The sequence below is a fragment of the Geotrypetes seraphini genome, chromosome 8 (assembly GCF_902459505.1).
Source record: "Geotrypetes seraphini chromosome 8, aGeoSer1.1, whole genome shotgun sequence".
NCBI classification, from domain to species: domain Eukaryota; kingdom Metazoa; phylum Chordata; class Amphibia; order Gymnophiona; family Dermophiidae; genus Geotrypetes; species Geotrypetes seraphini.
Window position 1 is genome coordinate 60487379 of NC_047091.1, and position 26911 is coordinate 60514289.

General features: G+C 44.7%; 1 protein-coding gene across 6 annotated transcripts in view; it reads left to right on the plus strand.

Annotated features, from left to right (window-relative positions):
* ZNF541 (zinc finger protein 541) overlaps window positions 1-26911 on the plus strand; it is a 220630-nt gene that overhangs the window by 53583 nt on the left and 140136 nt on the right. For all 6 annotated transcript variants that reach the window (XR_004540499.1, XM_033957312.1, XM_033957315.1 and 3 more), the window contains one exon: window positions 4539-6327. Coding sequence is in view for 5 of the 6 variants with exons in the window: in XM_033957312.1 (XP_033813203.1) it covers window positions 4539-6327 (1789 nt within the window). In the remaining variant the exon portion in view is untranslated. The remainder of the gene's footprint in view (window positions 1-4538; window positions 6328-26911) is intronic.

The following is a 26911-nucleotide window of genomic DNA, read 5'->3' on the forward strand; positions in this document are numbered from 1 at the left end:
TTTCAATGTTGAGGTTAGAAAATCATTAAAAATCTCCCTAGGTGTTTTAAATTTAGGTATAGGAAAATTTAAAATCCTTAGATTTAAGCTCCTATTTTGATTTTCCAGATTTTCTATTTTACGCAGAAGAAAAGTTTTATCCAATACTTGCTGTTTAGTTGAAGATTTTATATCCGCCATAGACTTCTGGATCTCCCCCATCTTCTCTTTTTGATCCTGAATATCAGTCTCAAGTTGTTTAACTTTAGTTGAAACATTAGCCATAAGGGAAATGAAACCGGAACATACCAATTGCAAATTTTCTATGGCTCCCCACAGTGAGTCCAAAGTAACCACTGCCGGCTTGACAAGAGGCTTGAGCTCTGGCAACTGAGGAAGTTCTTGCTCGGGTGTCCTCCTAACTTCCCGGATCTCTCCTCCCCTGAGCTCACCACCAGTTGTCTGCAGTGCTGTCTCCTCCAAAGATGCTCCCCCCGGAGTTACCGGCAATGGTATCGCCTCCACTCTCAGTTGCTCCTGAGGTCCCTCTTCACGGGGGTCGATCACCGATGCCATTACTGGGGGTGGAGGAGGGTCAGGTCCCAAGGGGCTCAGCGATATCTCGCTGTCCAACTCAGAGCATTTCTTCCGCAACAACGTCTGGAAGCTCTTCTTCAACTCTGTCACACAGTGTCTTCCCGCTCTTCCATCTTAGTGAGACAAATGATGGTACTTCTGTGTCACATGGCCTCCACAGTACATGTGACTCCTTTTCTCAGACTTCACCTCAGAATTTCTCAGTGGACCCTGGCATCTCAATGGACACAAGTTTGCGATCCTCTTTCTCGACACATCACAGTCACTCCTTCTTTGAAGCAGTCTCTCCGTTGGTGGATGCTCTCTTCCAATATTTCCAGAGGCTTGCTTTTTCAACCACCCCCTCATCAGAAGGTCCTCACAACAGACTCTTCGACCTACGCTTGGGGCGCTCATCTCGATGGTCTCCGTAATCAAGGCCTCTGGACCAGTACGGATCGTCAGTGTCATATCAATCAGTTGGAACTCAGAGCGATCCTCAAAGCTCTACATGCTTTTCAACATCTTCACAACACAGTAGTTCTCATTTGCACGAACAACCAAGTCACCATGTATTATGTCAACAAACAGGAAGGGACAGGGTCTGCCTCCCTTTGTCAAGAAGCTCTAGAGGTTTGGGACTGGGCAATCCACCACAACACCTTCCTCAAAGCTGTCTACATTCAAGGGGCAAATAATTGCTTGGCGGACATCTTGAGTCGTCTCCTGCAACCTCACGAATGGACTCTCCATTCCTCGCCTCTTCATCACATTTTTTCACAATGGGGAACGCCACAGATAGACCTCTTTGCAGCCTTCCAAAACTACAAACTGCCTCAGTTCTGCTCCAGGATATACTCTCCTCACCGCCTCGAGGCAGATGCTTTTCTTCTGGACTGGACAAATCTTTTCCTCTACGCATTTCCTCCATTCCCTCTCATTCTAAAGACTCTGGTCAAGTTGAAGAACGATCATGCCACCATAATTCTAATCGCTCCTCGGTAGCTGAGACAACCCTGGTACTCCCTTCTACTTCAACTCAGCAGCAGGGAGCCATACCTTCTACCAGTTTTTCCTTCTCTGCTTACACAGAGTCAGGGATCTCTGCTTCATCCCAACCTGCAGTCTCTACACCTGACAGCCTGGTACCTCTCAACATAACCCCTCTTCAGTTTTCTCAGTCTGTAAGAGACATTTTAGAAGCTTCTAGGAAGCTTACCACTAGACAATGCTATCATCAAAAATGTACTAGATTTTCTACATGGTGTTTTTCTCATCATAAGAAACCTCAGTATTCCTCCTTATCTTCTGTTTTGGACTATCTTTTGCACTTATGCAATTCTGGCCTTATGCAAGTCTACATCTATACGAGTCCTTCTCAGTGCAATCGCGGCTTTCCATCAGCCTATTAAAGAGAAACCCCTCTCTGCTCATCCGGTGGTTTCCAGATTCATGAAAGAACTTTTCAATGTCAAACCTCCTCTCAAACCACCTCCTGTGATTTGGGACCTCAATGTTGTCCTTACTCAACTCATGAAGCCTCCATTTGAACCAATTGATAAGGCTCATCTAAAGTATCTCACTTGGAAAGTGGTGTTTCTCATTGCCCTCACTTCTGCTCGACGAGTCAGTGAGCTGCAAGCTTTAGTTACTGACCCACCATTCACGGTGTTCCATCATGACAAAGTAGTTCTTCGTACTCATCTGAAATTTCTACCTAAAGTGGTCTCAGAATTTAATCTCAACCAATCCATCATACTTCCAGTGTTTTTTCCAAAGCCTCATTCTCACCCTGGAGAATCAGCTATTCATACTCTGGACTGTAAACGTCCACTTGGAACGCACCAAACCACACAGAGCTGCTCTTCAACTTTTTGTTTCCTTCGACCCAAATAAGTTGGGACATCCTATTTCTAAGTGTACCATCTCCAATTGGATGGCAGCTTGTATCTCTTTCTGTTATGCCCAGGCTGGATTACCCCTTCACAGTAAAGCCACAACCCATAAAGTAAGAGCAATGGCAGCTTCAGTAGCTTTCCTCAGATCTACACCTATTGAGGAAATTTGCAAGGCTGCTACTTGGTCCTCGGTTCATACCTTCACTTCTCACTATTGTCTGGATACTTTCTCCAGACGGGATGGACAGTTTGGCCAAACAGTATTACAAAATTTATTCTCCTAAATTACGAACACTCCCACCATCCCATTCTGGTTAGCTTGGAGGTCACCCATATGTGAGAATACCTGCCTGCTTGTTCTGGGAAAAAGCACAGTTACTTACCGTAACAGGTGTTATCCAGGGACAGCAGGAAGCTATTCTCACAACCCACCCACCTCCTCTGGTTGGCTTCTCTACTAGCTATCTGAATTGAGGAGACGCGCCCTGTGCTGGGCGGGAAGGCACTCGCGCATGCGTGGTGCGGGCGACTCGAAACTTCGAGTTTCTTCAAGCAAGTCTGCTTGTGAGGTGTCCGCATCCGGGCTCTGTCGATGACGTCACCCATATGTGAGAATACCTGCCATACGTGAGAATAGCTGCCTGCTGTCCCTGGATAACACCTGTTATGGTAAGTAACTGTGCTGTTTCGGAGCTATAGGCTCTTTCTTACAAAGAGCCTTTCCTCAAGTTTACAGAGGCTGGAGTTTCTTTTCACAGCGTTCCATCTTTTTTGCTGAAGGTTGTTTCGACTTTCCATGTCAATCAAGAAGTCAGATTGCTGGCGTTCCAGTCCACAGGTTCTAAGAAGAAGGTCTGGATTCTGAAGAAGTTGGATGTGAGAAGAGTGCTTCAACAATATCTTGAGGTCATCAATGAGTTCAGTCTATCTGACCATCTTTTTGTGTTCACCAGTCAGGCTAAGCGTGGCACACCGGCTTCCAAGGCCATGTATCCAGATAGATCTGTAGGCACATTCAACTAGAAGCATGGCTTCTTTGTGGTTTACTCTAAATACATTTTCCAAATTTTACAGAGTGGATATAGCATCAAGGGAAGACTCTACCTTTGGGTCTTCAGTGTTACAAGCTGGCTGAGTGGTCCTGCCATAGATTTCTGGGACTGGTTTTGTATGTCCTGTTCTTCCAGAATGGCACACCTATTGGACTAGAAAAAGAGAGTAGGTTCTTACCTTGGTAATATCTTTTCTAGTAGATTAGTGTGTCATTCTGGAGCCCTGCCCTATCAGTTATCTCCTGCACCTGCCTACAGTCTCAATCAGAAAGTTTGAGTTTAAAGTGAAATTTGGATGCCAGTCAGACCTTAAGGAGAAAAAGAATAATATATTGTTGTAGCACATTAGAGTATACTTGAGCTCCATAAATGTTTCTGTTTGGCATGATTGTTTCACTGGTTTGATTGTTTAGTGACAGTGTTTAACATGTTATGATTTCATAGCAGAACAGAGTTGTAGTTTGGGAAGCTTCCCCGTATCCTTCCTTCACATGTGCTTTTATATGGAGCTATTGCCTGCTTTGATACAAACTAGAGAATGACACGGGGATAAATTTGTCTCCGTCCTAGCTGGAACTCAATTTCCCCATCCCGTCCCCACGAGTTTTGTCGCTGTTCCTGTCCCTGCCCCAATCCTGTAAACTCTGCCTTAACCACACACGCCTCAGATACTTATGATTTTAAAGTGTTTGAGGCTTGTGCAGATGAAAGAGGTTGCAGGAACAGGAAAAGAACTCTCCGGGATAGGATGGGAAAATGAGTTCCCGTGGGGATGAGGAAAAACTTGTCCCTGTGTCATTCTATAGTATAAACTGAAGGGGGTAGCAGAGCCCTCTAGTGAAGGAGGAGAGATTCAAAAGCTGGAGTGGAATCCTTCCGCACAGCTCGCGAGCATGGAGATATTACCCATCTGTCCAGAATGATACACCTATCTACTAGAAAAGATACTTTATTTGAGTTATTTTTTATCAGTTTTATTTTGTTGTTGATTGAGATACTAACACTACTTTTGTTTTCTTACAATGGTTATCAGGACGGGGCACATGCTAACACACCAAAAAAACAAACCGTTCATGTGCATAGAACAAGGTTGCAACAAGAGCTACTGCGACTATCGCTCATTACGACGGCATTATGAGGTCCAGCACGGATTGAGCACCTTCAAGGAAGCAAATCCAGAGGGAGTTACCTGCTGTGAGAGTTCACATCATTCCCATGACCCTTCTGCTCAACTTGGGCACAGTGGACTTCGAACAATAGAAAAACCATCATTGCATTCCGAGTCCAAATCCCCAAATTCTGCCTTGCCTAGCAGAGACCTTCTGAGGTGTCTTGTGAGCAGCATTGTCCAGCAGAAGCTGCCATCTGTTAGTGGGCGATCTGACACCTCTAAAAGCTCAGTCCAACCATGCTCATTAGCAGTTGCCCAGGTCCCCTCTATCTTGGATAATTCAGGCACACAATTGGAAGGTTTGAGTAGTGATATTCTAAGGACTCGTCCTCTTCAGAGGGGTGCTGCATCTTCTAACGTGTACACCATAATTAATTCTGCCAGTCTCTCTGTAGTGACGACAAGTGACACAGGACTAGAAAGCAATACTCTTAGGCACAATGATTCAGTGCCTTTAGAAACGCAATATCCTGCTGATGCTCCAAGGCAGGACTCCTGGCCAACTGGCACTATACCATGCTTTCCCTTATTCAGAAACCAGAAGAGTTCTGCCAGCTCTCAGCAGCCATTCCACAAGTACCAGTGGATCAGAAACATGCCAACCCATTCTAGAAACCAAGCTTGCAGCAGTTCTTCTGCTCACCAGTGTACTGTGGCAGAAGGTGGCTTACCTACCTGTGACATATTTGCCCAACCATGTGATGCTCCATCATGCAGTCCTGTGGTTTCAAAAACATCAGGGGAAACCAAGTACAGCACTAGTGAGGAGAACTCTAGATCAGTGAAGAGGCAGGACTGTGATACCACCCAGTGGCAATGCAGTGGTGATCAAAGTCAGCAGAACTTTCAGAACCAGAGTTTGCCGGAAAGCGAGACCAACCCCCTCTTTAGGCAACTGTTACTGAAAAACCAGGAAGGTTTACTTAGCCAGGATCAGCTGCAGATGCAGCAGTGTCTCTTCCATATGATAGCCACATCTCAGCATCTCATGCCTCAAAGCCAGAAGGCAGCTCAGTCACAGTTAGCATTGTCTCAATCAGCAAAATCAACTCAAAGCATTTTTTCTCAGCAGCAGCCACCATCAAACTTGATTCAGCCATTTCCCCTACATGTAGGGCATGACGGATCTCCTGTCTGCAGGAAATCCTTGAACCAGCATCAGAAACAAGGATCAGCTGTTAGCATGAATCTGGAACAGTTTAGAAATGAGCAAATGATTACTAACTTACCTTGTCCCAAAACACCATCCAAGACTTGTTTAAATGTGGATGCTGATGTTTTTCCAGAATTGACTGGATCTACTGAAGCTTACACAGAGATTTTCTCCCCTGCAGAAGCACCACTGTCTAATGTGCTCACAGACCCCATAGTCAAACAGCATTCCATAGCACCAAGTCCATCAGAAAGCACCAGCATTGTTTCTGGCCAGAATGAAATAAATCATAACATCAAGGAAAGCAGTGGAAAAATGCATTCCAGTGGAGGTCGTTCTCACCGCTCTTCTAGCCTTCGGAAGGAGAAACTGAAGTTTACCCTTTGCTGCACAGCCTCTCCGAGCCAGGTGGCCATGGCATCATTCTGCTCCCCCAGCACTTCAGCTGACCCTTGCAATGAATCCAAGCCCAAGCTAACCATTTTCAACAGGATTCAAGTATGTTCTTCATTTCTGTGTAGTGTATCATATAGATGGAAGATTTTAGAGGCCTTATTTATCAAGGAACCATTGATTGATTTTATTGTTGTATTTCGCTTAGAAACACTTTATAAGCAATCTAATCAAACTAATAAACCCTGAAACCTTGATTGCTTTATATAGAGAATGACATGGGGATAAATTTGTCCCTGTCCTCGCAGGAACTCAATTTCTCCATTCCGTCCCTGTGAGTTTTATCCCTCTCCCATTCCTGTAAGCTCTGCCTTAAAAGCTCAAGCCTTGAACACTTAGAGGGGCATAATCGAAAGGAATGTCTAAGTCCGTTTTGTCTAAGTCGCAAGTCGTCCAAAGTAAAAAACAGCATAGGACACGTTTTCAAAAAATACGTCCAAAAAAAATTTGTTTTTGAAAATCGTCTATCTATACCTCCATCCGCCTGATCATCCAGATCGCAAAATCGTCCATCTTTATACCACATTTTCGTCCAACTTTTCGTCCAAGTCCAAAACGCCTAGAAACAGACCTTTTGGACATGGAAGGGATCTGCAAAGTGATGGACAGGACACCCACACAGGGCACCTAAACAGTAGGTTACCTTATAGGGCACTGCTGTGAACTTCACAAAAAGGGTGCCATGTAATCATCTAACTTCAGCTTCCTTATAGGTAATGGTGAGCCTCCCAAACCACATCCTAGATCCACCTATCTACCACCCCAATAGCCCTTATCGCTGCAGGAGCCACTTATAGGGCAGTACAAAAGGGTTTGGGGGGTTTTTAGGGGAGTGCACATGTTTTACCATCAATGCAGTCATTACAGTGGCTTATGGGCATGGGTCCTCCTTTCCATTTAAGATGCCTCTGTGCAGCGAGACTAGGCTTTCCTATGTCAGGCTGCTAGGTGCTGATGTTCTGGAGACAGAATTTAAAAGTTGTGATTACGATTTTTAGGGGGGGTGGTCGGTGATCACTGGGATAGTGTGTGGGGGTCTGTACTATGTGTTTGCAGTGCTTATCTAGTCACTTTACGTTGGTTTTCATGACTTAGACCATGTTTTAAATGGTCTAAGTCACAATGTCCAAATTTTGTCTATGCTGTGTTGTAAAACATTCGGTTATACATGTCCCGCCCAATTCCCACCCGCGACACTCCTCCTGAAATGCCCTGTTTAGCTCTAGTCGTTCAGCGGCACTGTGAAGGCCTAGGTCGTTTATAAATACATCCAAAACCCGGTTTTATTATGGGCACTTGGACATATTTTGACAATGTTCGTCCAAGTGCCGTTTGGACGTTTTTCACTTTCGATTATGAGCCCCTTAGGATTTTTAAAGTGTTTGAGGCTTGTGCAAATACATAGTAACATAGTAGATGACGGCAGATAAAGACCCGAATGGTCCATCCAGTCTGCCCAACCTGATTCAATTTAAATTTTTAAATTTTTTCTTCTTAGCTATTTCTGGACAAGAATCCAAAGCTTTACCCTGTACTGTGCTTGGGTTCCAACTGCCGAAATCTCTGTTAAGACTTACTCCAGCCCATCTACACCCCCCCAGCCATTGAAGCCCTCCCCAGCCCATCCTCCACCAAACGGCCATATACAGACACAAACCGTGCAAGTCTGCCCAGTACTGGCCTTAGTTCAATATTTAATCTTATTTTCTGATTCTAGACCCTTTGGGCCTGATTCTCCAAAGTGTGTCCCGATTTTAGGCAGCTGTAGGTGTTTGGGATGCACGTTTTTTTAAAAAATGCTCCCCAGGCAGGCCGCCTATATTGAAGGCTCCTCCGGGAGCCTAGGGAGACCCGCAAGACGCCTAAGCTCGCCTAAGGGCCTTAGGCGGGCCTTAGGCGAACCTAGGCGGCCCTACGCGTCTCCCTAGTAGAGGAAGAAACGCTTAAAATGTAGGCCAGCAAAATGCTGGTCTACATTGTAAGTAGACGCGGCCGCTATACTTATTGCGGCAAGGGATTTCTCTGTCGCTATAAGTATAGCGGGCCGCGGCCGTCTGTCCGATCGCTGGCAGGAGGGTGCCCAAACCCTCCTGCCAGAAGATGCCCCCCCCCCCCGACACTACCGACCGCCCCCCCCCGACACAACCAACCGCCCCTCCCCGACATTACCGATCTCCCTCCCACCCCGACACTACCGATCGCTGGCAGGAGGGTGCCCAATCCCTCCTGCCCGAAGACGCACCCTCCCCCCCGGCGCTAACAATCCCCAAACCTCCACCCCACCAAACTAACCTTTTCTTAAGGCCAGACAGGTCTTGCCCGTCCAGCCGGCAGGCACGCCTCGTCGAAATGAGGCGGGTCCGCCCCTTCCCGGCCCATCCCGCCGAAGCCTAAGGCCTGATTGGCCCAGGCTCTAGAAGCCTGGACCAATCAGGCCTTAGGCATAGTGGGTCCGCCCATCCCCACTTAATCTAAGGCCTGATTGGCCAATCAGGCCTTAGGCTTCGGCGGGATGGGAGGAAAGGGGCGGGCCCGCCTTATTTCGACGAGGCGGGCCTGCCGGCTGGACGGGCAAGACCCGTCTGGCCTTAAGAAAAGGTTAGTTTGGTGGGGTGGAGGTTTGGGCGCTGGGGGGGGAGGGTGCGTCTTCGGGCAGGAGGGATTGGACACCCTCCTGCCAGCGATCGATATTGTCGGGGGGGGGGGGCATCTTCTGGCAGGAGGGTTTGGGCACACTCCTGCCAGTGATCGGTAGTGTCGGGGTGGGAGGGAGATCGGTAATGTCGGGGGGGGGAGCGGTTGGTAGTGTCGGGGGGGGGGGGATCTTCTGGCAGGAGGGTTTGGGCACCCTCCTGCCAGCGATCGGACAGGGGGCTGCGGCCCGCTATACTTATAGCAGCAGAGAGATCCCTTGCCGCGATAAGTGTAGCGGGCCGTGTCTAATCTAACCCAATTCTCTAACCAGCGTCTGTAACATGGACGCCGGTTACAGAATCGGGGTTTAGTGTAGGCCGATTCTGAATAGGACACCTCTCCCGGGCGTCCTATACAGAATCAGGGCCATTGTGTTCATCCCACGCTTCTTTGAACTCAGTCACAGAGGACAGAGTTTGCAGGAATGGGGCAGGGACAGGAAAATAACTTGCTAGGATGGGAAAAATGAGTTCCTGGAGGGACGGGGAAAAATTTGTCCCTGTGTCTCTCTACTTTGAACCCTTGATAAATCCAGTCCTCTTATCGCTTATTTTTAAAATATGACAGTCTTGAAGGGGAAGGGGGAGTTAAGTTTGGCTCTGGCACAGATTTATTAAGATCCTGATTCCTAATGACTTATGATGAAGGAGAACTTTTTTTTCTATGCTCACAAAAATGAGAGGATTCAGATTATAGCAGAGTATAATACCAATTGCTTAAGTATACTGAATCTTTAATTCAGTAGGGAATCCAGGAATCACTCATAAGGTCCAGAAGCCATATGTATAGTATATAAGAACTAAACAATATTACAAAAGCAAAAAAATTACCCTGATAAAGAGCCAAAGCTTCCTATCTTACAATAAAAATATTCAATTTAATTTTAATTATGATTTCAATGCTATTCCTGCCATTTGTAACTGGAGTATTTTGTTAGCTTTATTTTTCTATGTAGCATTCTGTAGTAATTTGACTTCAGTTATCTCAATAGTGGAGAGGATATTTGTGAGGGGGAGGAGAGGGGAGACAGGGGTTTTGTTGATCCTTGCTCTGTGTTATTTGTGATTTGTGAAATGACAATTGTACAGAATATTGTTTCTTTTTATACTTTAAAATAAGTTCAGTATAAAATCATAACTATTTGAGACTTGTGTGGATGGGATCAGATGGTTTTCGGGGATGGAGACTGAGCTTGTGGGGGTGGGGATGAGGACCGAGCTTGTGGGGATGGGGACTGAGCTGGCAGGGACGGGATGGGGATGGGAACAAATGTTTTCCTTGTGTTATTAACTAGTAGCAAACAAGCAATCCCAACGAACCCGATCAAATGCCTTCTCAGCTTCGAAACTGATGAGCAGGGAAGGCAAGCTGACCTTTGTACAGTATTCAAGGGAAGTCAAGATTTTCCTCAGATTTTTGGCCGCTGAGAAGCCACGAACAAAACCCACTTGAGTTTCATGGATAATTTGTGGACAAACCCATGCCAAGCGGTTGGCCAATATTTTAGCTAAAAGTTTCACTTCAAAATTTAGCAAAGAGATGGGCCTATAAGATTCCGGATAAGTAGGGTCTTTCCCCGGTTTCAGGAGAACAATTATCTGAGCCACATTTAGGTGTTCCAGCATGGCTTCCGCGTTAACAATCACATTGAACATATTAATAATTGGTTGCACAATGTCATTTTTCAGAAGTTTGAAAACTCAGCTCTATAGTCATCCAAGCCTGGAGCCTTCAAAGTAGAACTTTGCGCTATAGCCAGTTCCACCTCTCTCCTTCCTGTATAGGTATATTCAACTTCCCAAGTTGCTCTGTGGTGAGGTGCGGGAGATCAAGCCCATCCAAGTAAAGTTCCCCAGGTAACCCAGTCTCCACAGGAGGAGCATAAAGAGCCACATAAAAGCTCCTAAATACTTCACAGATACCTTCATCACTTGTGACCTTCCCTGTCCTTCCCTCATGTAACTAAAATTTCTGATGACCTAAACGTGACAATTTTCTGTGACATTAAACTTGACAAGAGTTTACCATTCTTATGACCTTGAGCATAAAGCCAAAGACTTAGGGCTCCTTATACAAAAGTGCACTAGGGTTTTTAGTGCACGCACAAAATTACAGCGTGCTATAGTGTGCGGTAGCCGAAAATCTACCACCTCTTAAAAAGGAGGCGGTAGTGGCTAGCGCGCTCGGGAATTTAACGCGAGCTATTGCGCGCGTTAAGGCCCTAGCGCACCTTTGTAAAAGGAGCCCTTAATTATTTTTTGATGGAGTTGCTCATTCAAACTGACTGCAGTGACAATACCTGTTTATTCACTAATGCGGGCTGAATACCATAAGTATGGCACGCTGCAGCAAGTTGACTAGATAAACGCAAGATTTCCCAATCCCAAGTCTTCTGGACATGTCTAATATAAACCGATTATGTCACTACGAAGGATTGCCTTTGCCGTTTCCCAATATAAAACTGGATTCTCCATATGATGGCGGTTATGATTTTGATAATCTTTCCAACGTTTCAGAAGAAAGGAGAACAAGACCCCGGCTTCCCTTTCCAATCTAACCACACTCAAATATGATCTGAAATTGCATAAGGTCCAATCTTGGCCCTCCAGACACCTGTAAAGATCTCTAGAGACCAACAAGTAGTCCATGCGGGACTGAGTGGAATGTGCTCTAGACATATGGGTAAAGTTCCTCTCTCCTGGATGTAATATCCGCCAGACATATATGAGATCCAATAAACTACACAATTGAGGGAGACTCTTTGGATCTGCCAAGGTGCCAGTAAGAAAGAATATGAAGAGAAACTTGCAAAGGAGGCAAAAACTCATAACAGTTTTTTTAGGTTCTGTACATCAGAAGCAGAAAACCTGTGAGGGAATCTGCGGGACCGTTGGATGATCAAAGAGAAAAAGAGGCACTCAGGGAGGATAAGGCCATAGCGGAAAGACTGAATGAATTCTTTGCTTCGGTCTTTACGGAAGAAGATGTAAAAGATCTACCTGAACCGAAAATGGTTTTCAAGGGTGATGATGCTGAGGAACTGAAAGAAATCTTGGTGAATCTGGAAGATGTACTAAGCCAAATCGACAAGTTAAAAAGTGATAAATTGCCAGGATCGGATGGTATACATCCCAAGCTACTAAAAGTACTCAAACATGAAATTGCTAACCTACTGTTAGTGATCTGTAACCTGTCGCTAAAATTGTCCATAGTACCTGAAGATTGGAGGGTGGCCAATGTTATGCCAATTTTTAAAAAGGACTCCATGGGAGATCTGGGAAATTACAGTCTGGTAAGTCTCACTTCAGTGCTGGGCAAAATGGTAAAAACAATTATAAAAAATAAAATTGTGGAACATGTAGATAAACATGATTTAATAAGACGGAGTCAGCATGGGTTCATTCGAGGGAGATCTTGTCTCACCAATTTGCTGGATTTCTTTGAAGGTGTGAATAAACGTGGATAAAGGTGAGCCGGTTGATATAGTGTATCTAGATTTTCAGAAAGCTTTTGATAAAGTTCCTTACGAGAGGCTCCTGAGAAAATTAAAATGTCATGGGATAGATTGTAAAGTTCAGTTCTGGATTAGGAATTGTTTATCAGATAGAAAACAGGATAGGGTTAAATGGTCATTTTTCTCAATGGAAGAGAGTGAACAGTGGAGTGCCGCAGGGGTCTGTACTAGGACTGGTGCTATTTAACTTATTTATAAATGATCTGGAAATTGGAACGACGAGTGAGGTAATTAAATTTGCAGATGACACTAAACTGTTCAAAGTTGTTAAAATGCATGCGGATTGTGAAAAATTGCAGGCGGACCTTAGGAAATTGGAAGGCTGGGCATCCAGATGGCAGATGAAATTTAATGTGAACAAATGCAAAGTGATGCACATAGGGAAGAATAACCTGTATCAAAGTTACTGGATGCTAGGGTCCACCTTAGGGATTAGCACCCAAGAAAAGGATCTGGGTATCATCATAGACAATACGATGAAACCTTCCGCCCAATGTGCAGCGGCGGCCAGAAAAGTAAACAAGATGCTAGGAATTATTAAAAAAAAGGGATGGTTAACAAGACTAAGAATGTTATAATGCCCCTGTATCGCTCCATGGTGCAACCTCATCTAGAGTATTGAGTTCAATTCTGGTCTCCTTATCTCAAGAAAGATATAGTGGCACTAGAAAAGGTTCAAAGAAGAGTGACCAAGATGATAAAGGGGATGGAACTCCTCTCATATGAGGAAAGACTAAAATGGTAGGGCTCTTCAGCTTGGAAAAGAGACAGCTGAAGGGAGATATGATTGAAGTCTACAAAATCCTGAGTAGAGTAGAATGGGTATGAGCATATTGATTTTTCACTCTGTCAGAAATTACAAAGACCAGGGGACACTCGATGAGGTTTTCAGCGTGCTGCATAATTCATCATCGGGGAGGTTTTGAGATAGGCTAACAAATCAAAGATTGCACCTTCGGGATCTATTTTCCAGGTCCTCTATGTGATCTTACAAGGTGGTCAGGGTTTTCTGATAACGGGTCAGAGCTCCCTCTACCAGCTGCATGTTGTCGTCCAAATCCCTGACTCGGTGTTAAAAGGCTACAAACTCCTGCCCCATACTGTCCAGCTTTGCCTGTACCCACTGTAGCTTTGTATCAGTTGGGAAGAGACGTGGTAAGGGGTCATACTGAACTTAGTGTTTACAAATGGGGAACGTGTTTCTAATGTTATAGTGGCATCCAGTGATGACATTTTTGGGTATGGTTTAATATTAAGATGGGTATAGAGAGGGCTCATTCAAAAGCAAAGTTTCTAGACTTTAAAAAAACTAACTTTATTTGGTTGGGAGATTACGTTAACGGATTGTTGTCTGGAAGAAGTAGAAATGCAATGGGTAAAACTGAAAGGAGTAAGAGCAACAAACCTTTTCGTGAGGCAAGTAAGTAAAAGTAAGAGGAAAAGAAGGCTTCGCCTATGCTTGGATTCCTCTGTCGCTATGAGGTTGTCTATTATTTACAACCTCCTTTACTATAGTATTCCCTGGGTTCTTCCTCTTTATACTCTTCTTGAGGATGGGTTCATCTGTTTAGTCTGTATTTATTTCATTCCCTTGCCCCCACCTATTCATATCAGACAGTATACCTGATTTTCTTGCGAGACAACAAGCGTTTATGTTTCCTTAGAGGCCAACTCTCCCTCAATCCCTTTATTAAAGCTAGGGAGTCCCACATGTGAGAATATGCTGCCTGCTTGTCCAAGGATAAAGCACAGTTACTTACCGTAATAGGTGTTATCAAGGGACAGCAGACAGATATTCTCACAACCTGCCCACCTTCCCTAGTTGCCTTCTTCATTTGGGCATAGAACAGATGACCTTGCGAGACGGCATCGTGTGGGAAGACATTTGCCCAGGTGTGGTGCGGGTAGTCGCAAACTTTCTAAAAAATCTTAAAGTGGCAGTACCACTGTCTGTGCCGTGCTCCAGGATAAACAGCCAGATGGACAAAGGGGAACCCTTAGATATCATTTATCTCGACTTCCAAAAAGCATTTGACAAGGTACCTCATGAGCGGCTACTTAGGAAGCTTTGGAACCACGGGGTGGAAGGGGACGTATACAGATGGATTAAACACTGGTTGGCAGGCAGAAAGCAAAGGGTTGGTGTGAAGGGCCACTTCTCGGACTGGAGGAGGGTCACGAGTGGTGTTCTGCAGGGGTCGGTGCTCAGACCGCTGCTGTTCAATGTATTTATAAATGACCTAGAAACGGGGACGAAGTGTGAAGTTATAAAATTTGCGGATGACACCAAACTCTGTAGCAGGGTTAGAACCGCGGAAGATTGTGAAGACCTACAAAGGGACCTAAACAAACTGGAAGAGTGGGCAAATAAATGGCAAATGAACTTCAATATAGAGAAATGCAAGGTCATACATATAGGGAAAAAGAACCCGATGTTCAGCTACAAAATGGGGAGATCAGTGCTAGGGGAAAGTACCCTTGAAAAAGACTTGGGTGTGCTGGTAGACACAACAATGAAATCAACGGCACAATGTGCAGCAGCCTCAAAGAAAGCAAACCGAATGTTGGGTATTATTAAGAAGGGTATTACAACAAGGACGAAGGAAGTCATCATTCCGCTGTATCGCGCGATGGTGCACCCGCATCTGGAGTACTGTGTCCAATATTGGTCACTGTACCTCAAGAAGGACATGGCGATACTTTAGAGGGTTCAGAGAAGTGCGATGAAAATGATAAAAGGTATGGAAAACCTTTCATACGCAGACAGGTTAGAAAGGCTGGGGCTCTTCTCCCTGGAAAAGCGGAGACTCAGAGGAGACATGATAGAGACCTTCAAGATCATGAAGGGCATAGAGAAAGTAGAAAGGGACAGATTCTTTAGCCTATTGGGAACCACTAGAACAAGGGGGCACTCAGAGAAATTGAAGGGGGACAGGTTTAGAACCAATGCTAGGAAATTCTTTTTCACTCAGAGGGTGGTGGACATCTGGAATGCGCTTCCAGAGGTTGTGATAGGACAAAGTACACTACCGGGTTTCAAAGAAGGATTGGATAAATTCCTGAAGGATATGGGGATTGAAGGATATAGATAGAGGTAGAGATAGGTTATGATAGGTATAGATAAAAGGACAAGTGGGGATTAAATGATTTAGACAAGGATCACCTTACAGGTCATGGACCTGATGGGCCGCCGCGGGAGCGGACTGCTGGGTGCGATGGACCTCTGGTCTGACCCAGCAGAGGCAACTTCTTATGTTCTTATGTGAGAATATTTGCCTGCTGTTCCTGGATAACACCTGTTATCCCAGGACAAGCAGGCAGCATATTCTCACATATGGGTGATGTCATCCACGGAGCCCCGGTACAGACACTTTGAAATTGCATCGCCACTTTAACAAATTTAGAAAGTTTGTGATAGCGCATACACGAGTGCCTTACCGCCTGATGTAGGCGAGCAGCCTCTCAGTTCCGTTTTTTCTGCAGAGCACTGAAGTTGCGTTCTTCGATGGTGTCAAGGTTTATTAAAAATTTGATTACTCGCCTATTAACATTCTAGGCGATATACAATACAGTTAGCGTCTTGGTTAAAAAATTGCTTGCCTTTCCACTCTCGCAATATTCTTCGTTTTTTGGGTTTTTTTAAAAATTCTTTTCTTTATCGTGTAAAAGTAAAAAAAAAAAAGAAGAATTTATATTTTTTCTTTTTTCGCCGTCCTCGGGTTTTCTTCCCGGCGGGGCCTTCATTCTCACCCAGCCATTGAGTTTAATTTGGCTGAGGCGGTGTTCCCATCGATGTCAAGTCTGCTGATGGGTTTTAAAAAGTGCAGTAGGTATTCTCGCACTATTTCTTTGACAGACCCCCCAAAGCTGGTGCCTGGAGTGTTTGGGTCCTGAACACCGTGTACAATCTTGTAAGTGCTGCTCTTCATTACAAAATCGCACCATAAAAAATCGTACTCTCCAACGAGAGAAACTCTTCAGTGTCAGCATGGAAGGAGATGCACCTATGACACCGTCTACTTTGAAGTCCCCGACACTGAAGACATCGACACTGCCAGAGGCACCAGCATCGATACCGGTGTCGCAACACATCATGCCCTCAGGTAAGCCGGCTAAGAAGCCACCACCTTCCCATTCAGGGATGCAGGTCACAAAGGCATCGAGCCAATTCATGCCGACCAAGCACAAGTCCCTACAGCAACTGGTTCCATTGTCGAGGGATGCTTCGTCATCGGAGTCTTCCTCTCTGGAACGTGTCACAGCACCTGTGGTATCGGCGACAAAGCCTCAAGTACCGGTGCTTACTTTGAAGTAGAAGTTCGATGCTTTGCTTCGAGAGGAGCTCGGGGACCAATTTCAATTTCTTCTCCTGACACTGACTCCTCTGGTACCGGTCCAGCCTGAGTCTAACATTACCAGGACCTCCGGTGCCATCGATGCTCCATTGGTGCATTCCAAGGACTCGCGACGTCGATCCAGTCCTGCTACTTTGGCATCGCTCTTCCAAGCACCGGTCCCCATCAATGCATCGTCATTCGTCATCTTCCAGACACCTTGACAGAAGCTCCATGAAGTCTGGGAAAGTGTCCCGAAAACAAAAACATTTGGTAACTCCGACACTGGACCGGCACCAGTAGAAACATCATTCTCCTTCTCTGTTGCGTGACTCTGATCTGCAGGATGACTCCGATCACGATCCGTCACCTTCCACTACCGATGCTGATGATTCTCCTGAATCGAAATCTCCGAGACATTCTCCAGCTAGAGTTTCTCCAACTGAAAAGCTTTCCTTTACTTGATTTATTTGACAAATGGGAAAGGATTTTTCTGTGAAATTGGAGGCTGATGCCAAATACAGTGAAGAGTTTTTAGAAACTTTGGATTGTGATCATCTACCTAGAGACATGCTCAAGCTTCCTTTGCATGGGATTCTGAGAGAGACTCTTTACAAAAATTGGGAATTGCCTCTCGGTACTGATGGCACCCAAAAAGTTGGATTCTCTGTATAAGATTATATTTCTTCCGGGATTTGGTAAACCTCAACTCCCTCATCAATCCCTTGTAGTGGAGTTTACTTTGAAAAAAATCTACTCCATCACGGGGTTTATGCGTCGATTCCTCCTGGTAGGGAGGGCTGATGTATGCACAGATTTGGTCAACGGCGCTACTATAATTCCATGTTGGCTAATAGAACTGTCAACTATAATTTCTATTTCTCATGCTACTTGAAACATCTCATGAAGCAGTTTTCTGCATATCAAAAGCATATTACTTCCTGTAAGTTGAAAGGCTTCCAACATCTTATGAGTACTGTCCTTCAATTAACTAAGTATCTCATTCGCTCAGCTTATGACATCATCGAGCTCACGTCCAGGGCCTCTTCTATGTCTGTGGCCATGGGGAAGCTGGCATGTCTTAGAGTCTCGGACATGGATGTTAACTTGCAAGACAGATTGGCCAGTGTCCCTTGCCTGGGGGATGAGCTTTTTGGGGACTCTACAGATACTACAATCCGAAAACTCACTGCTCATGAGACTCGATGGGACACCTTAGTAAAACCTAAGTCCAAACCTTTCAAGCCTACTTCTTGTTATCAAAGGCGTTTGTCAGTCAAAGCCTCTGCTCCAGTAAGGCCTCAGCAGAAAAAACAAAAGCAGCAGCATCCTCCCAAGGCCCAACCAGCTGCTCCTGCTAAATCCACTCAGTCTTTTTTACCTGTTGATGGTCACTTCAGTGGTGGATTATTTCATCCAATCTTTCCAGAGGTCTTTTTTTTCACATGCCTCCTCATCAGAGAGTCTTAACCACAGATGCGTCAACTTAAGCCTGGTGGGCATATCTGGATGGTCTTCAGTCTCAAGGTCATTGGTCCACCAGAGAGCAGAATTTCCATATCAATTTTCTGGAACACAGAGCAATTTATTATGCTCTCAAGACTTTCCAGCATCTCATAAATAATCAAGTCCTCTTGTTTCGCACGGACAATCAAGTAGCGATGTACTATATAAACAAGCAAGGAGGCACAAGATCTCTCCTTTGTCAGGAAGCTCAAAAGATTTGGCTTTGGGCAACTGCTTGGAACATCTGCCTCAGAGCAGTCTACATTCAGGGGGAACAGAATTACTTAGCAGACAAGCTCAGCAGAATTTTTCAGCCTCACGAATGGACACTCAACTCTGCAGCTCTCCATCCCATTTTTGTTCAGTGGGGCATTCCTCAAGTGGACTTGATTGCATCTTCCCACAACAAGAAGTTGCCCCAGTTCTGTTCCAGACTTTACTCACCTCACCCTCTGGAGGTGGATGCATTTCTGCTGGATTGGACATGCAAGTTTCTCTACGCATTTCCACTTACTCCTCTCATTCTAAAGACTCTGGTCAAAGTCAAGCAGGAGGCTGCCACCATGATTCTCATAGCTCCTCGCTGGCCCAGGCAGCCTTGGTTCTCCCTTTTATTTCAGCTCAGTGTCAGGGAGCCACTGACTCTGCCAATATTTCCATCTCTTCTTTCGCAGAGTCAAGGTGCACTTCTACATCCCAACCTTTAGTCTCTACACCTGACAGCTTGGTATTTCTTGGGCTGAATTCAGATGACCTTCACCTTTCTCAGCCTGTTTGACTTATCTTAGAAGCTTCCAGGAAACCAGCCACTCAACAATGCTATCAGCAAAAGTGGATTCATTTTTGTTCTTGGTGTCTTCTTCATCATTATGATCCAGAATCCATCTCAGTTTCACTAGTCTTGGCTTATCTTCTTCATTTGTCTGATTCAGGACTCAAGTCTACATCTATCAGAATCCATCTAAGCGCTATCACAACTTTTCATCAACCAGTTGAGGGTAAACCTCTTACTGCTCATCCTGTATTCTCTAGGTTCATGAAAGGTCTTTTCAATGTTAAACCACCTCTCAAGCCATCTCCAATAGTCTGGGATCTCAATATGGTGCTTCCAGATTGATGAAGCCTCCTTTTGAACCAATGTCTACAGCATCTCAAGTATTTAACCTGGAAAGTTATTTTTCTCATTTCACTCACTTCTGCCAGAAGAGTAAATGAACTTCAAGCCTTAATGGCAGATCCACCTTTCACTGTGTTCTACCATGACAAAGTGGTTCTTCGCACACATTCAAAGTTTCTGCCCAAAGTCGTCATTGAATTTCGTCTTAATGAGCTGATTGTGCTTCCAGTATTCTTTCCTAAGCCTCATTCTTACTCAGGAGAAACAGCTCTTCATACTCTGGATTGCAAGTGAGCTTTGGCCTATTATCTCAGCAGGACAAGGCTCATAGATCATCTCCTCAACTTTGTGTCTCCTCTGATCCTAACAAGTTGGGGCATCCTGTTTCCAAGAGAACAATTTCCAACAGGTTGGCTTCCTGTATATCATTCTGTTATGCTCAGGCTGAGCTGCAGCTGGAGAGTCATGTCACATCTCAAAAGGTTCGACTTAAAGCAGCTTCTGTAGCTTTCCTTAGATCTATTCCTATTGATGAAATCTGCAAAGTTGCTATTTGGTCCTCGGTTCATACATTCATCTCACGTTACTGTCTGGAATCTTTTTCCAGATGGGATGGGCATTTGGCTAATCAATATTACAAAGTTTATTTTCCTAAAGGCCAACACTCCCACTATCCCATTCTGGTTAGTTTGGAGGTCACCCATATGTGAGAATATGCTGCCTGCTTGTCCTGGGATAAAGCACAGTTACTTAACATAACAGGGGACAGCAGGCAGATATTCTCACAACCTACCCACCTCCTCTGGTTGGCTTCTTAGCTGGCTTACTGAACTGAGGGGCTATGCACCTACGTCAGGCGGGAAGACATTCGCGTATGTGCGGTGTGGGCTATCGCAAGCTTAATCAAAATTTTCTTAAACTTGCTATTTTAAAATCCTATTTCCCTTATGTTATTTTCCTTTATTTGTTCCTTAACTTTTGAAATGAAATTGTAACTTTTCCCTTTTTTCCTCCCTATTCGTGTATTGTCTTTTTTCTTTTTTTCTCTCTTTAGTTTGTCTTTTAATTTTATTATTGTATTACTTGTTTTATTTTAAATTTGTAATGTACATCGCTTAGGAAATTAAATAGGCGATTTATCAAGAATTAATAAAACTTGAAACTTCTAAATTTGTTAAAGTGGCAATGCACTTTTAAAATGTCCGTACCGGGGCTCCGTGGATGATGTCACCCATATGTGAGAATATCTGCCTGCTGTCCCTGGATAACACCTGTTATGGTAAGTAACTGTGCTATATGCTGGCCTGGGAGTAGGATTTGGGCAGATCTCTTACTGTGGAAGATTAGGAGCACATTTCCATGCGTATCCATCATATTACGCTGGCGCCCTCTTTGGTGGAGAATGCAATTAAAATGTTGGTTCAATGACATATGACTCTCCATGTTGAGAGCTATTTTTTAAAATGGGCAGAATGAATGTTGGAAAAGATGTGGATATGAGGGTACTTTTATCGACATGTGGTGGTCTTGTTCCTTATTACAGCATTTTTGGGTACATGTTTTTGAATATGTGAGTAACCTGGTGCATTATAAGGTTCCAGTTCAAATAGAGATTGCCCTTTTGGGGGGGTTTAAAGTAGGTGATTTTGCTGGCCCATTGGATAAGTTCCTTTTGCTGGCCTTTATGGCAGCTAGAATGGTTATTGTCCAACACTAGCAACAGTGCTCCATACCCACATTATTACAAGTCCATGGTCAGCTTGGGTGGATTTGTCATGGTTTTCATTTATCTGCTTTACTATCTCATCAATGTCATTATTTTAAATTGATTTGGGAAAGTTATATGGAATTGGAGAAGAAATTTGGGCTAAATTTGACTCTGTTTCTCTGTTACCTTATTTGTTCTTTACTGCTGGTTCTCTAACCCAGTGTTCTTCAACCACCGGTCCATGGACCAGTGCCGGTCCACAGAAATTTCCTGCTGGTCCACAGGGCCGGCATGTGCATCAGGCCCAAAACAGTGTTCTCCAACCGCCGGTTCGCGGTGCAATTGATGCGGCGTTATCTTCTGGCCAGCTCCCTCTTCCTCACTGACTCAGTGCACAAAGCCATGGGCAGTGGCTCCTAAGCACGTCCTGCGCCTGAACTGGAAGCCTTCTCTCTGATGTTGCAACATCAGAGGGAAGGCTTCCAGATGGCCCACGACTTAGCTCAGAGTTCTTCAACCGTAGGTCTGCAGACTGATGCCGGTCCACAAAATAATTCTTTTATTTCTGCCGGTCCATAGATGTAAAAAGGTTGAAGAACACTGCTCTAACCTTTTACATATGGGGAATATCTTATGTTTATATGAACCACTTTTAGGTTATGTATGGGAAGTCTAGTGGGGGGGAGAGGGACATTTTCAATGTTAAGTGAATTCTGTTTATTTGTTGTTAGTGTTGGATATCTATGTGCAAAGGGTATTTGGCTTTCAATGTTTTAATCTATACTATTCACACTTTTGAAGAAATTAGCGAAAAAGGGGGAGCCAGTTTCAAATGAGAAATTCCCTAACTGCTGTGTTTCTCTATACTGTAGTATCAAAGGTTTTCTTCTACAAAAACTAGAGCTGCTTCTCCTATAGAAGTACATTGGGATATTTTGTGGGGAGTTCATTTCCATGGAAGCCATGATCCAGACTGTAGGAAATAGCTTGGCCATCTCCTGTGTTCAGTAGTAAATGCAGAAATTCAGTGCCGGGCCATATCCAGTGACTGGCATTGAATTTCCATTTTTTTTGCCACTAAAAGCATGGAGGGGCATAATCAAAAAAAGCGTCTAAGTCCCCTTTTGGCCTAAGTCCTTAAACGTTCAACCCAGAAGCAGGGAAAGTGTCCATAAGCCAAAACAAACATCCATGTTTTGATTATGGCCTTCCTCTGCCTAAACGCCCAATCTCCACTACGTCTAAAAGTATACCCACAGCACGTCTACACTTTTTAGCCATAATGAAACAAAAAAACGCCTAAGCCCAAAACGTGCAACAGAAGGGCTTTTAGGCGAAGGAGGAGCCAGTCCTTCGCCTAAAAGATGGATTCTGTAACCGGGTTGGGCCCATGTGCCTTAGGCCCCCGGGCCTATTCTGATTGGCCCAGGCGCCTTAGGCCCCACCAGTAGGCGGGGCTTTGGTTAGGCTGGGCCAATCCGGCCCCATTCTTCTCTGGGCTGCCTGCCGGCCGGACAGGTTTGGCACCTGTCTGTCCGACCAACCTAACAAAGGTACGGGGAAGGGGGGTGGGGGGGTCGGCCAGGGGGTCGCGGGTCGGCTGAGGGGGGCCGATCGGGGGTTCTGGGGGGGGGATGTTGGGGGGAGGGGGGGTCATCGAGGGCAGGAGGGCCTGGGATCCCTCCTGCCCGTAATGTAATGGGGGGTGGGGGTAGGGAGGTCGCCTGGGCCAGGAGGGCTTGGGCTCCCTCTTGCCCCGATCGTGTCGGGGGGGGGGGGGAAGGCTTGGGCTCCCTCTTGCCCTGATGTTGTGGGGGGGGAGTGATCCATCGTGGCAGGAGAGATGCCTCATCTCCCCTACCGCGATGCCATCACTCCTCTACCGGAACTGCCGCGGGTCACGGCAGTTCAGGTAGAGGAGTGATGGCATCGCAGTAGGGGAGATGAGGCATCTGTCCTGCCGCGATGGTTAGGTTGCCGGGCCGCTGAACTGATGGCGCCAGCGGCCATCAGCTCAGTGGCCCCTTTTTCGGCACTTAGACCTGGTTTTATTTCGTCTAAGTGAAAAAGGTCTAAGTGCCGACTAGGCAACCTGTAAATGTTTTGGTTATACCTGTTGTATGCCTAGGTGTAAGTCGGCCCACCTCCCACCCACTGCCCGTCCTTTCCCCTCCTCTAAACACACCTCTTTTCTCTCTGTGCATTTAGTGGCAGGGGAAAGGCCTAAGCTGTTTTTAGATACGTCTAAAAACCAGCTTTGGTTATGGGTACTTGGACGATCAGGCATTTTGATCGTCCAAGTAGCCACTTAGGACACTTTTTAGACTTTTTTTAAAAATTATTATTACCCCCATAGCCAGTTAAGCCAATATTTATTGCCGGCTGACTAAATTATAGTGGCCAAAGACAGACCTGCTATTTATGCAGGTTTATCTAACCATCCAACTTAGTCAGTCAGCCAATGAATATTGGTGCTAACCGGCTATGTTGCACGACATAGCTGGTGAACAGACTAGCCGCTAAGCGCTAATATTCAGAAGCTATCTTGCGTTGAATATTAGTGCTTAGCTGGCTAAGTGCTATTTAACTGGTCAGGAGCCGTTCGCACTGACTGTTGAATGGCTGAGTATCTCTTTTCCATACCCCAATTTAGTCTTATTTTGTTAAATTTTTGGAGAGTTATTTTGACCTCAGCGACAGACATTCTGTATAATTTCTTCCTGACATTCTGTTGTGTTGGAAAGAATAAAGAAAAACTTTAAGAAAATACAAAGAGATACAGATGGAAGAGGACAGATAAAGTTACCAGGAGAAACAGAGAGGCAGGAAGGGTAGTTAATTTAGAAAAGGCTCAAACAGTAGTAAATTGCCTAATTGATATAGGCAGAACAATTTTGTTTTGATATAAGTAGAAAGAAGACTAAAAGAGGAAGAATAAGAATTAAAGGGATGAATGGATTTAATGAAGTGGAGAATTAGAAGACAGTAGATATCTTAAATACTTTTGCTTGATATTTATACTAGGAGTGACTAATGGACAAAGAGCAAGGATATAAGGGATTATGAGGTGAACACAGTGCCATTGACTGAGGAAGTAATATCAAGGTGCTGGCACAATTAAAAGTAGACAAAGCTAGATGATCTAATGAGGAACATCCCAGCTTCTAACCATATTGCTGTTCTTATTACTATTTTATATTGTAAACTGCTTTACTGTGACATACACATAAACCATATTGAAATGAGAGACTGGGGAAAAAGTGTAGAACTGCTCCATCTCTATCAAGTGAAAACAAAGTAAAGAAAGTTGAAAACTAGAGCTGTTAATGGCTACGGACCATTATGTGAAGAAAATCAATAAAAACAAGAGAAAAAGGAAGCCGATATGGTTCTCCAAACTAGTGGCAGAGAAAATAAAGGCAAAAGAGTTGGCATTCGTGAAATATTTAAAAAAACCCAAGAAGAGGAGTGCAAAAAGGACTACAGGGTGAAACTGAAAGAAGCCAAGAGAGAGATACGTCTGGCGAAAGCACAGGCGGAAGAACAAATGGCTAAAAATGTAAAAAAGGGAGACAAAATTTTTTTCAGATATATTAGTGAAAGGAGGAAGATGAAAAATGGAATTGCCAAAGTAAAAGATGCTGGGAACCGATATGTGGAGAGTGATGAGGAAAAAGCAAATGTGCTAAACAAATACCGTACTTCTGTTCTGTGTTCACAGAAGAAAATCCTGGAGAAGGACCGAGATTGACTGTCAAAGTTACACGAGAAAATGGAGTGGATTCTGTGCCATTCATGGAGGAGAGTGTTTATGAACAACTTGAAAAACTGAAGGTGGACAAAGCAATGGGACCAGACGGGATCCATCCTAGGATACTATGGGAGCTCAGAGAGGTTCTGGCGAGTCCTATTAAAGACTTGTTCAACAAATCTCTGGAGACGGGAGTGGTTCCTGGGGATTGGAGGAGAGCAGATGTAGTGCCTATTCACAAAAGTGGTCACAGGGATGAAGCAGGAAACTACAGGCCGGTGAGCCTCACTTCCGTTGTTGGAAAAATAATGGAAGTGTTGCTGAAAGAAAGGATAGTGTACTTCCTTGAATCTAAAGGGTTACAGGATCCGAGGCAACATGGCTTTACAAAAGGTAAATCGTGCCAAATGAACTTGATTGAATTTTTTGATTGGGTGACCAGAGAGCTGGATCAAGGACATGCTAGATGTAATTTACTTAGATTTCAGCAAAGCCTTTGATACAGTTCCTCATAGGAGACTGTTGAACAAACTTGAAGGGCTGAAGTTAGGACCCAAAGTGGTGAACTGGGTTAGAAACTGAAACTGGCTGTCGGACAGATGCCAGAGGGTGGTGGTTAATAGAAGTCGCTCGGAGGAAGGAAAGGTGAGTAGTGGAGTCCCTCAGGGTTCAGTGCTGAGGCCGATCCTATTCAATATGTTTGTGAGTGACATTGCTGAAGGGTTAGAAGGAAAAGTGTGCCTTTTTGCAGATGATACCAAGATTTGTAACAGAGAAGACACCGAAGAGGGAGTGGAAAATATGAAAAAGGATCTGCAAAAGTTAGAGGAATGGTCTAATACCTGGCAACTAAAATTCAATGCAAAGAAATGCAGAGTAATGAATTTGGGGATTAAAAATCGGAAGGAACCGTATATGCTGGGAGGAGAGAAGCTGATATGCACGGACGGGGAGAGGGACCTTGGGGTGATAGTGTCCGAAGATCTAAAGGCGAAAAAACAGTGTGACAAGGCAGTGGCTGGTGCCAGAAGGATGCTGTGCTGTATAAAGAGAGGCGTAGCCAGTAGAAGTAAGAAGGTGTTGATGCCCCTGTACAGGTCATTGGTAAGGCCCCACTTGGAGTATTGTGTTCAGTTTTGGAGACTGTATCTGGCGAAGGACATAAGAAGACTTGAAGCAGTCCAGAGGAGGGCAACGAAAATGATAGGAGACTTGCGCCAGAAGACGTATGAGGAGAGACTGGAAGTCCTGAATATGTATACCCTAGAGGAATGGAGGAACAGGGGAGATATGATTCAGACGTTCAAATACTTGAAGGGTATTAACGTAGAACAAAATCTTTTCCAGAGAAAGGAAAATGGTAAAACCAGAGGTCATAATTTGAGGTTGAGGGGTGGTAGATTCAAAGGCAATGTTAGGAAGTTCTACTTTACGGAGAGGGTGGTGGATGCCTGAAATGCGCTCCCAAGAGAGGTGGTGGAGAGTAAAACTGTGACTGAGTTCAAAGAAGCATGGGATGAACACAGAGGATCTAGAATCAGAAAATAATATTAAATATTGAACTAAGGCCAGTACTGGGCAGACTTGCACGGTCTGTGTCTGTGTATAGCCGTTTGGTGGGGGATGGGCTGGGGAGGGCTTCAGTGGCGGAGATTTTGGCAGTGGCGGAGATTTCGGCAGTTGGAGCCCAAGCACAGTACCGGGTAGAGCTTTGGTTTCTTGCCCAGAAATAGCTAAGAAAAAAAATTTAAATTGAATCAGGTTGGGCAGACTGGATGGACCATTCGGGTCTTTATTTGCTGTCATCTACTATGTTACTATGTTACTATCACTGGGATGCAGAATAATGAAAACACTGCTGAGATGTACAGTAGTGCATTTTCTTGAAGATTATGGATTACAAGATTCTAGGCAAAATGGTTCCACATGGGATATGGGATAGACAAGGCATGACAGGAAAGTCTTTTGGAAAAATCTTTAATGGAGTAGACATTGCAGGACAGCA